At 42.4% G+C, this 12471-nt stretch overlaps 1 protein-coding gene across 3 annotated transcripts in view; it reads left to right on the top strand.

Annotated features, from left to right (window-relative positions):
• Positions 1 to 12471, top strand: part of LOC112230407 (CSC1-like protein 2) — a 98097-nt gene that overhangs the window by 67408 nt on the left and 18218 nt on the right. For all 3 annotated transcript variants that reach the window (XM_024396698.2, XM_042310700.1, XM_024396696.2), the window contains 3 exons: positions 4102 to 4188; positions 11897 to 11962; positions 12250 to 12412. In XM_024396698.2, coding sequence (XP_024252466.1) covers positions 4102 to 4188; positions 11897 to 11962; positions 12250 to 12412 — 316 coding nt within the window. The remainder of the gene's footprint in view (positions 1 to 4101; positions 4189 to 11896; positions 11963 to 12249; positions 12413 to 12471) is intronic.

The raw sequence follows: 12471 nt of genomic DNA, 5'->3' as shown, positions 1-12471 counted from the left end.
AAGGCGCAGCAGCGCCTCTTCAACCTCAGGAGGCTGAAGAAATTCGGCTTGTCACCAAAAGCACTCACAAACTTCTACAGATGCACAATCGAGAGCATCCTGGCGGGCTGTATCACCGCCTGGTATGGCAACTGCACCGCCCTCAACCGTAAGGCTCTCCAGAGGGTAGTGAGGTCTGCACAACGCATCACCGGGGGCAAACTACCTGCCCTCCAGGACACCTACACCACCCGATGCTACAGGAAGGCCATAAAGATCATCAAGGACATCAACCACCCGAGCCACTGCCTGTTCACCCCGCTGCCATCCAGAAGGCGAGGTCAGTACAGGTGCATCAAAGCTGGGACCGAGAGACTGAAAAACAGCTTCTATCTCAAGGCCATCAGACTGTTAAACAGCCACCACTAACATTGAGTGGCTACTGCCAACACACTGTCAATGACACTGACTCTACTCCAGCCACTTTAATCATGGGAATTGATGGGAAATGATGTAAATATATCACTAGCCACTTTAAACAATGCTACCTTATATAATGTTACTTACCCTACATTGTTCATCTCATATGCATACGTTGATACTGTACTCTATATCATCGACTGCATCCTTATGTAATACATGTATCACTAGCCACTTTAACTATGCCACTTGGTTTACATACTTATCTCATATGTATATACTGTACTCGATATCATCTACTGTATCTTGCCTATGCTGCTCTGCACCATCACTCATTCATATATCCTTATGTACATATTCTTTATCCCCTTACACTGTGTATGACAGTAGTTTTTTTTGGAATTGTTAGTTAGATTACTTGCTCGTTATTACTGCATTGTCGGAACTAGAAGCACAAGCATTTCGCTACACTCGCATTAACATCTGCTAACCATGTGTATGTGACAAATAAAATTTGATTTGATTTGGTTGTCCTCATGATGTCAGTGTCCTTTTGGCTTAGTGGTCAAATTCCTCGCCCTTGCTCTGAAAGGGGCCTCTTGAGGACAGACAGCTCTGTATCTCAGAGCTCACAGCGTAGGAATGAAACAGTGTAGATACCACGATTCGATGGGGAGTGTAGACCAGGTGTTCCGGCTTGAATTCACCCGCTCAGACACAGCTACTCCTCTGTAGCATGTGTAGAAAAAAATATTTCTTTGTCTTCAACCTTGCTTTGGGTTTGTTGACATTTTAGACCTTGGCTGCACTTAGTCTATGTTAATTCTTAACTCACATGGCTTATACCCTCGGGTCAGAAGTGGGCGTAACCACCTTTAGGGCAATTCTCTGGGCGTACCAAGTTAAGAGGCCAGGTCTAGATTTTACTCAAATCCAATTTTAGACAACTAACTTCACATTTCATCTTTATCAAAACATTCTCTTTGGACATTTTCCACACAACGTACAATGTATCAAGCATATACTAGGAAAACTCTTAACGTTACAATGTTTTCGTAATAACATTGTCCTTTAATAACAACACAAAAATGACATTAATTTTCATATTCCATCTGTCGTCATTACCACCATTGTGGCTGACGGAAACCATTGTTCCAAAGTCCATTTATTGCATGTTTAATGTTTTGAGGCTGGTTCTCCATAGTGAGAGGACATAGGAATTTTTGTCTGTTGCCTAAGATTTACCATGGGCGTGAGGGGTCATAAAACCTGCACATCTTCATATCCCTAGATCTCTCCTCCCCTGTTGGGGGGTGAGAGATAATCTGTAGGGTTGTGGTCTCCTGTAACCTGACCTGATCAGGACAGTCATGACACTATGTAGATATTCCATTTTAAAAAATATGCAGTTTCCAGCTACAATAGTCATTTACAACATTAAGTGTCTACGCTGTATTTCGGATCAATTTGATGTTACTTTAATGGATAAAAAATGTGCTTTTCTTTTCTTTCTTTTTTAAATGAAATTTCTAAGTGACCTCAAACTTTTGAACGGTAGTGTACATGTAGGTAGAGTAACTGCATAGATAATAAACCGAGAGTAGCAGCAGTGTAAAAGAGGGTTCTGGGTAGCCCTTTGATTAATGTTCAGGTGTCTTATGGCTTGGGGGTAGAAGCTGTTAAAAAGCCTTTTGGACCTAGACTTGGCGCTCCGGTACCGCTTGCAGTGCGGTAGCAGAGAGAACAGTCTATGACTAAGGGTGGCTGGAGTCTTTGACAATTTTTAGGGCCTTCCTCTGACACCGCCTGGTATAGAGGTCCTGGATGGCGGGAAGCTTGGCCCCAGTGATGTACTGGACCGTACGCACTACCCTCTGGAGTGCCTTGTGGTCGTAGGCTGAGCAGTTGCTATACCAGGAAGTGGTGCAACCAGTCAGGATTCTCTCGATGGTGGAGCTGTAGAACATTTTGAGGATCTGAGGACCCATGCCAATGACCCATGTCTCCTCAGGAGGAATAGGCTTTGTCATGCCCTCTTCACGACTGTCTTAGTGTGTTTGGACCATGATAGTTTGTTGGTGATGTGGACACCATGGAACTTATCTACCTGCTCCACTGCTGCCCCGTCGATGAGAATGGGGACGTGCTCTGTCCTTCTTTTCCTGTAGCCCACAATCATCTCCTTAGTCTTGATCACATTGAGGAAGAGGTTGTTGTCCTGGCACCACACGGCCAGGTCTTTGACCTCCTCCCTATAGGCTGTCTCATCATTGTTGTCGTCTGTAAACTTGAGGATGGTGTTTGAGTCGTACCTGGTCATGCAGTCATGAGTGAACAGGGAGTACAGGAGGGGACTGAGCACACACCCCTGAGGGGCCCCCGTGTTGAGGATGTGTTGTTCCTTACCCTTGCTGTTGCTAGCTAATTTGTCCTGGGATATAAACATTTATTTTACCTGAAATACACAAGTTATTTTACTCTGACAATTAATCCACTGACAATAGGGTAAACCTAGTTAGTTTCTAGTCATCACTCCTTCTTCAGTCTTTGGACTTTAAATGGCGGATGTCAACCAACTTTAAGGTGCATTACCACCACCGACTGGAATGTGGATCTCAGTTCGGCTTTCAATCACCCACGTGGTATATGCTCCTAAAACCAATGAGGAGATGGGAGAGGCTGCACTTGCAAGCTCGTAAATAACAGAACCAAATTCTATTTTAGCGCCTGGCTACACAGATGCTTGTTGGCGCACGTGAGCAGTTTGATTTAAATAATTGAATAACATTCATGAATAACATTCATGTGTATATTTATTGTGGTGTGGTCAGCATGTAATCAGAGCGCACACACCTCAGTGAACATAGAAATAGACTACGTGGCCTGCGCCCCACGCTTTGGAGTCAGTAAGTTGAATAAGAGAAAATTGTTCCATGCAGGCACGTGGATCCTTTCCCCCTCATCTTGTAATAATTGCTCAGAATGTCTGTGACCGCGGATGAGCGGTAACGGTAAAACATAATCACAGTAAATTACTTAATTGTTACCCAGAAATTATTTGATTCTGAGATTTTTTATTTTTTTTAAAAATCTGCATTGTGTCTATTTAGGTTATGCTGTGAGAGATTTTTAATTCCAACAGCTCTTGGTGCAGATGTGATATTCACAATGGGGAAGATTCAAAATGTATGGGAGGGGTTTCTTTCAGTTGACCTATAATTCCACTTTTTTTTCTTGATTTTGGGTTTTCTAAAGATCACACAGACTTAAATTAGTATAATTTTAGAGATGAGGACAACTACTCTGACAATTATCAATGGCTTTCTGGCGCCAGCGGCAGCTGGGGCATCATCCAAGTGGGTACTACAAATTAGTAGTGAAGAGGAATAGCTACCTACAGAGTCCATAAGGAGAGGCTGAGGATGTCAGGGACAGCAAGGTGTGCTGATGGCTGCGGACCTGACTCTGATATGACCACCAACCTCCCTGACTGTGACCAAGATCCTCCCTCCACCGCTCAAACCATCTTGCCTCAATTCCCAGACGTTTTCATTTTGTACAATTTGTTGTATCTCATCTTATTAATTAAAATGTGTTTTTTTCTGTGTGTGTTACTGAAATTCAGCTTTTAAATAAATTAAATTATCATCATGTAAGCTCCTTCAGTGACATTGGCCTTTTTCTCTTTTTTTTCATGGGCAGATCAGGGGAGAACCGGACCACCATGCACAAGTGCTACACCTTCCTCATCTTCATGGTCCTCTTGCTTCCTTCACTGGGTCTTAGCAGGTACCTGTTCAACTATCTGTTTTAAGGCGCAAAACATTTCATGCAGGTCATTGGTAAAATACCCCTTTTTTTTTAAAGAATATCCCTTCAAGACATGCTCTGGAACTTTGACGTCTACTAAGTATTTTTTAAACCTACCGCTTTGGGCTGGATGTGTCAATGAGTCCTTCATGCATAATCTATGAGCAGAATTACTGTCTTCCCTTAATTAACCATGAGACTGTTTTTCAAGAAGCTGTGTTGTGCCATTTTCCATACATTTTCACCCATGTGGGGCCAGCACCTTAGCAATTCGAGTTTTGCCAATGAGCTTCAGCCCTTAGCCATTTGAGTGACAGCTCGGAAGATGCACACACAGCAGAGCGAAAGAGGGCGCAATGACATGGTGCACATATCTGCACATGCCGCTTTTGCCTCAGGAACGCTACTTTTGGCTTCAAAGTCTACAAAAGTCCCGGAGAATCTCAATAATAACCCCAAAACCTAAGCTGTTTTTATATTTCTTATGCCATCATAGAATACATTGAAATATACCTGTACGTGTACAGTGGTTCGTCCTTTAAAAGTTGCAGCGTTCTGCAGCACAGTATGCAAGGTGCCGCAGAATTCTGTGTCAACCACTGTTACCATTAATGCTAGTTAGTGCTAGTTTGACCACCAGAGGGCATCTTTGAGAAGCATTTGATAACCTTCAATAGTGGCTCTACTTGAGAATTTAAAACTTTTTTTTTCTTCTAAGAACTTAGTATATGGGACTCCCGACGGGGAGGGCGGAGTAGGCTATCCTTGTCAATAAGAATTTGTTCTTAACTGACTTGACAAGTTATATGAAGGTTACACTAAAGGCATAACATTTCTAAACCTTCATTGTAGTCTAACCAATACCCAAACGGAGATTCAATCACAAATAAAAATCTCATTGATTTGTCAAGACCAGTCCCCATGTTTGTCTCAGAGCAGTGTGAAACGGTGCTAAAATACAGTCGTGGCAAAAAGTTTTGAGAATGACACGAATATTAATTTCCACAAAGTTTGCTGCTTCAGTGTCGTTAGATATTTATGTCAGCTGTTACTATGGAATACTGAAGTATAATTACAAGCATTTCATAAGTGTCAAAGGCTTTTATTGACAATTACATGAAGTTGATGCAAAGAGTCAATATTTATGGTGTTGACCCTTTTTCAAGACCTCTGCAATCCTCCCTGGCATGCTATCAAATAACTTCTGGGCCACATCCTGACTGATGCCAGCCCATTCTTGCATAATCAATGCTTGGAGTTTGTCAGAATTTGTGGGGTTTTGTTTGTCCACCCACCTCTTGAGGATTGACCACAAGTTCTCAATGGGATTAAGGTCTGGGGAGTTTCCTGGCCATGGACTCAAAATATTGATGTTTTGTTCCCCGAGCCACTTATCACTTTTGCCTTATGGCAAGGTGCTCCATCATGCTGGAAAAGGCATTGTTCGTCACCAAACTGTTCCTGGATGGTTGGGAGAAGTTGCTCTCAGAGGATGTGTTGGTACCATTCTTTATTCATGGCTGTGTTCTTCGGAAAATTGTGAGTGAGCCCACTCCCTTGGCTGAGAAGCAACCCCACACATGAATGGTCTCAGGATGCTTTTCTGTTGGCATGACACAGGACTGATGGTAGCGCTCACCTTGTCTTCTCCGGACAAGCTTTTTCCGGATACCCCAAACAATCGGAAAGGGGAATCATCAGAGAAAATTACTTTACCCCAGTCCTCAGCAGTCCAATCCCTTTACCTTTTGCAGAATATCGGTCTGTCCCTGATGTTTTTCCTGGAGAGAAGTGGCTTCTTTGCTGCCCTTTTTGACACCAGGCCATCCTCCAAAAGTCTTCGCCTCACTGTGCGTGCAGATGCACTCACACCTGCCTGCTGCCACTCCTGAGCAAGCTCTGTACTGGTAGTGCCCCGATCCCGCAGCTGAATCAACTTTAGGAGACGGTCCTGGTGCTTGCTGGATTTTCTTCGGCATCCTGAAGCCTTCTTCACAACAATTGAACCGCTCTCCATGAAGTTCTCGATGATCCGATAAATGGTTGATTTTGGTGCAATCTTACTGGCAGTAATATCCTTGCCTGTGAATCCCTTTTTGTGCAAAGCAATGATGACGGCACGTGTTTCCTTGCAGGTAACCATGGTTGACAGAGGAAGAACAATGATTCCAAGCACCACCCTCCTTTTGATGCTTCCAGTCTGTTATTCGAACTCAATCAGCATGACAGCGTGATCTCCAGCCTTGTCAACACTCACACCTGTGTTAACGAGAGAATCACTGACATGTCAGCTGGTCCTTTTGTGGCAGAGCTGAAATGCAGTGGAAATGTTTTTGGGGGATTCAGTTCATTTGCATGGCAAAGAGGTACTTTGCAATTCATCTGATCACTCTTCATAACATTCTGGAGTATATGCAAATTGCCATCATACAAACTGTGGCAGCAGACTTTGTGAAACTTAATATTTGTGTCATTCTCAACTTTTGGCCACGACTGTAGTTGGCTCTTGCTTCAAATCCTAATCCTATTGCTTCTAACTTCAATATGCTCTTTAAATAAATAAGACCTATACCACTTTTAACAGCACATTACTCAACACTAGTGAGACTTATATCGAAAAAATATTACGTGACTGCAAATTGGAGGATTCTAAGAGGATTCTAAATTTAAACCAAAAGCCGCCTCATGGGTCTCCCGGGGTCGGTCAGCACGGGTATCAAACCTGCATCTGTAGCAACGCATTTTGCACTGCGATGCAGTGACTTAGACAGCTGCACCACTTGGGAGGCCCCATCCACAAAGTATCAAAATACAGAGAGGTGTTGGTATATTGTCCTGCTAATAGCCCATAATGGACTATTATAATACTGTACATGGTGTCCAGGTCAGGATAACCAAAACATTTCTTTATTAAGACTATCAGAAAGAATTTTGGTACTTATTTATTTTGATCCAAAGCCTTGAATTGAGTGAATCACTCAGCTTTATGTAGGTGCCGGTCTATATGACTGTGTTATCAACTTGATATAATGATATTTTGGAGGGTATTTCGTTAAAACAAAACAAAAGTGAGCAATTTGTAATCTGAATAAAGCCAAAATGATATTTGTCAAGGCCATAACATTTATTTCTGTTTTTAGAGGGAGAGAAACGCTGGGCCAATTTTGCGCCGCCTTATGGTTCTCCCAACCACGGTTGGATGTGATACAACAAAGTATTATTATTAATATTATGTATAATTTGTTTTGTCTTTTCTGGTGGATTAAACTGAAATTGCAACCAATCATGGCCGGTTGTGATACTGCCAACCGAAGAAATAGATTTGACAATAGAATTCTCCCCCTACCCTCCTTCCAGGCAAGTCTATTGTCCAGCTACCTGCTAATAGCCATAATAGCACTGTACAATGTGACCGTGGGTGTTTTGAAAGAGTATTTTCCAGTAAGCAAGCATTTGTTTACCTTCATTAGACAGCTTTGTTCCAATATTTCTGTCATTCACTGATATTTATTCGTTATGGATCCATAACTAAATAAACATCTGCATTTTGAAAGACTATTTTTATCATTATTTTATTAACGAAAGCATAAAGATGCTGATGAAGAAATACAGTACTGTACAGTATATGCTATTACATTTGGATAATTAAGCATTTAAAGCATTTTGAAGATGTAAGCCACCTGCGTGTGTTTATTAGGCTATAGCAGAATAGCAGAATGGTCCGGATGGCACTTGCTGTGTCTGGTGAGCAGTTGGTCAAGTTCTGTTGTCAGAAGAGGAATGGAAATGTCAGGGTGAACCGACAACCTGATGAACCCGCCAAGTATTTTGACTCTGCCTCACAGGTGTGCCTGGCATGGATTGTGTCTCCCATCTCGTTCCTCGCCCTCTTCAACTCATCATTCTCCGCCTGACTCCACCAATGCCGCCTGGCTCTGGACTAATGCATCAGCTGTTGCCCGTATCTCTGCCCGCAGATAATGTTTCTCTTTCTGCTGGTCTGCCTTCAATGACTCTGTCTTCAAAGTTTGAATCTGATCCATGTGCACCTTCATCAGATGAGCAGAATGGTACTGCCCTGAGCCTTCATCGATTACAGTGGCCTATGTTAGAAACGGTAGATCAATTAAGAATTAAAAGTGAGGCCAACACACACATGCTGCGTACACATTTTAAGAATCTAGCAAATCAAACCGCTTTCTTGGCAACCATGCGTTTATTTTTGGTGCGGCCCATTGTCCAGCCCTTTGTCTACTGATCTCCAAGGATGGTTGTCGGCATGGTTGTATGCTCTGCAAAAACACATTCACGTTTTTAGTACACAATCATTTAAAAAAAAAAATGTATTTGACTTTATTTAATTATTGATTTTCTTACACAATATGCCTACACATTGATCGTTTTTTAAATTAATTTTTTTAAAGAAAATGCACTGAAACAAAAAATACCTTTTTTTTAATTTGGGCAATCCTCTCAGCTCCGGCTCATTTTCAAGTCCTCTCGTGGTTATGGTCATAACCCTGGAATGGGTAGCACCATAGAAAGAAGCTGACTTGATGAAAACAATGTCCATTTTGTCTGTTCTCTTAGGTCGGAATGTCATTTTTATTTTTTTTTAATAACCAGCACGTTTTGAATGGTAGCTGTGTTAAGGGTGGAGTTTGGGTGGGGTGAGGAGTACTGGAAAGGTGTGACTTTCACTCCTTCAGTAGCCGGCTATAAAGAGTAAATTGTCCTGCTAATCGGGCTACAAGTGTTTGAAATCCTGAAAATTCCACTAGCTGTCCATCACTACTGTAAATAAAAACACAGCATCTTGTTTACATTCTTTGTAAACACAGTGTCAAAATGTAATTTGCATCTACCTTTCCAATTACTTTTAGAGTTTGGGATTTACAAATGCTTTTTACGTCAATTTTTGTTAAGTTCAGTTCGGATTTAAGTATAACTTTTGACACCTTTTAGTGAGGTCTAATACTTTAATATTTAATCATATCTGCCCTCTGAATTCATATCTAATCAGATTTTTTTGCGCCATTATTTGTTACATTTTAGTTTGAACCTGAAGACTGGCACTAAGAACAGCAGGAACGTTTCCCTAGTCAGCACCATTATTAGTGCAATTCCCCTTAAAGTGTTGCTCTGTGCTACCCAGTGCGGCGGGATGGACCTTCCTCCTCCTCCCTTCCCCATGGGCTAGGTCCGTCTTCTGTGTGCGGCTCTCCGGCCCATCCCCTGCCCCCTGCCCTCACGCCCACCGCTATTTCAGTGGATACAAATGGAGAACTGCGAGGCAATCCCATTGTGCGCCACTTGGAAGCCATGACCAACATATATTGCCCTGCTAATAACAGGGTTAATATATCTGAGAATATCCAAGGGGCTTTTATATAATTCTAAGAATAATAATAGTAAAAGTGATTGCTTTATTTAAAACAACATTTTAAAAGTTTTGGCGATTCCGTTTTCAAATAACGTAAAATGAGCGAGGAAAAAGGACATTCTTGAACAATGGGTGAGACATTGTTACTCATTTGTAAATATAGCCAGTTTATTTAGAATGATTTATTTCTGTTTTTAGAGGGAGAGACTGGATCTCCCAGTCGAGGCCGGCACCGGTAATGAACCAGCATCTGTAGCAACACCGCTTGCACTGCGATGCAGTATCTTAGACTGCTGCGCCACTAAGGCGCTATACAATGGAACTGGTTCGGGAGTAGGATGCAGTACTACAGAGACACCGTAGCACCTTGGGACCGAAAAGCATAATCAGTAGTCTAACTTCCCCTTGCGCTGGTCTGGAGCAATGAAGTATTGACACAGGGTACCGTACTAAACCACAGATTACCTCTAAGTCCTGCAGCATAATTGCAAAACTTTTAGAAATCTGCAGTTGAAATACAGTAGTTGTCCTAGGCCCTAGGTAGGAAGTTACAGTGCCTGGCTGTGCAAGTCCACCTTGGCCCAAGTGCCTTGTCGAGATCGGTCTTGCTCTGTTTTTGCCAAATTACTTTATCAAATGCAGTGGGGAGAACAAGTATTTGATACACTGCCGATTTTGCAGTTTTATCTACTTGCAAAGCATGTAGAGGTCTGTAATTTCTTTCATATGTACACTTCAACTGTGAGAGACGGAATCTAAAATAAAAATCCAGATAATCACATTGTATGATTCAGTAATTAATTAGCATTTTATTGCATGGCATAAGTATTTGATCACCTACCAACCAGTAAGAATTCCGGCTCTCACAGACTTGTTAGTTTTTTTTTAAGAAGCCCTCCTGTTCGCCACTCATTAGCTGTATTAACTGCACCTGTCCACACACTCAATCAAACAGACTCCAACCTATCCACAATGGCCAAGACCAGAGTGCTGTGTAAGGACATCAGGAATAAAATTGTAGACCTGCACAAGGCTGGGTTGGGCTACAGGACAATAGGCAAGCAGCTTGGTGAGAAGGCAACAACTGTTGACGCAATTATTAGAAAATGGAAGAAGTTCAAGAGGATGGTCAATCACCCTCGGTCTGGGGCTCCATGCAAGATCTCACCTCGTGGGGCATCAATGATCATGAGGGAGGTGAGGGATCAGCCCAGAACTACAGGGCAGGACCTGGTCAATGACCTGAAGAGAGCTGGGACCACAGTCTCAAAGAAAACCATTAGTAACACACTTCGCCGTCATGGATTAAAATCCTGCAGCGCACGCAAGGTCCACCTGCTCAAGCCAGCGCATGTCCAGGCCCGTCTGAAGTTTGCCAATGACCATCTGGATGATCCAGAGGAGGAATGGGAGAAGGTCATGTGGTCTGAGACAAAAATAGAGCTTTTTGGTCTAAACTCCACTCGCTCTGTTTGGAGGAAAAAGGATGAGTACAACCCCAAGAACACCATCCCAACCGTGAAGCACGGAGGTGGAAACATCATTCTTTGGGGATGCTTTTCTGCAAAGGGGACAGGACGACTGCACTGTATTGAAGGGAGGATGGATAGGGCCATGTATCACGAGATCTTGGCCAACAACCTCCTTCCCTCAGTAAGAGCATTGAAGATGTCGTGGCTGGGTCTTCCAGCATGACAACGACCTGAAACACACAGCCAGGGCAACTAAGGAGTGTCTCTGAAAGACTCATCTCAAGGTCCTGGAGTGGCCTAGCCAGTCTCCAGACCTGAACCCAATAGAAAATCTTTGGAGGGAGCAGAAAGTCCGTATTGCCAAGCGACAGCCCCGAAACCTGAAGGATCTGGAGGAGGACTGTATGGAGTAGTGGGCCAAAATCCCTGCTGCAGTGTGTGCAAACCTGGTCAAGAACTATAGGAAACGTATGATCTCTGTAATTGCAAACAGGTTTCTGTACCAAATATTAAGTTCTGCTTTTCTGATGTATCGAATACTTATGTCATGCAATAAAATGAAAATTAATTATTTAAAAATCATATCATGTGATTTTCTGAATTTTTGTTTTAGATTCCGTCTCACACAGTTGAAGTGTACCTATGATAAAAATTACAGACCTCTACATGCTTTAAGTGGGAAACACTGCCGATTTTGCAGGTTATCAAATGCTTGTTCTCCCCACTGTAAATGGCACATGAATAATCAACCAATGTCTGCCGACAGATTTAGACCAAATTATGACCCATCTGAAAAGCTCATTTGATTTCATTTTTTTGTTGCTTTTAATAGTTTGGATGTCTTCTTCCGCTGGCTGTTTGATAAGAAATTCCTTGCTGACGCCACAGTCAGATTTGAGTAAGTATTTCTATTTTCATAAAAGAGGAATATAATTAAGATCTGTTGCTGTTACAGCTTGTATTTGCCTGGTATTATGGGGAAAATAAATAGTACGTCCTGGTTCTGTACTTTCAACACAATTGTTAATTACCTGGTACATTTAATGTACATAACAGCGTTTCTCTCAATGAAACCAAAGCATAATTACTGTGTGATTTATCAGGCCGTTATCACCTGTGAAAAGTAATTACAGTACTATGGTAAATGCTATCTAATCACACTGGTGGTGCCTCCCCCTGTTTAAGGTGTGTCTTCCTCCCTGACAACGGAGCCTTCTTCGTCAACTATGTCATCGCCTCAGCGTTTATCGGTAACGCCATGGACCTGCTGCGGATTCCAGGCCTGCTCATGTATATGATCCGACTGTCCCTGGCCCGTTCCTCTGCAGAGAGGCGCAACGTAAAGAGAGTAAGAGTCATGAAGGAAAATATTGCCGCTGCTGTGCTCAAAATTCAATTTACTTTTCA

This window comes from Oncorhynchus tshawytscha, linkage group LG32 (genome assembly GCF_018296145.1).
Source record: "Oncorhynchus tshawytscha isolate Ot180627B linkage group LG32, Otsh_v2.0, whole genome shotgun sequence".
NCBI lineage: Eukaryota > Metazoa > Chordata > Actinopteri > Salmoniformes > Salmonidae > Oncorhynchus > Oncorhynchus tshawytscha.
Note: the sequence above shows the minus strand (reverse complement) of the source record. Positions and strands in the feature narration are given on the sequence as shown.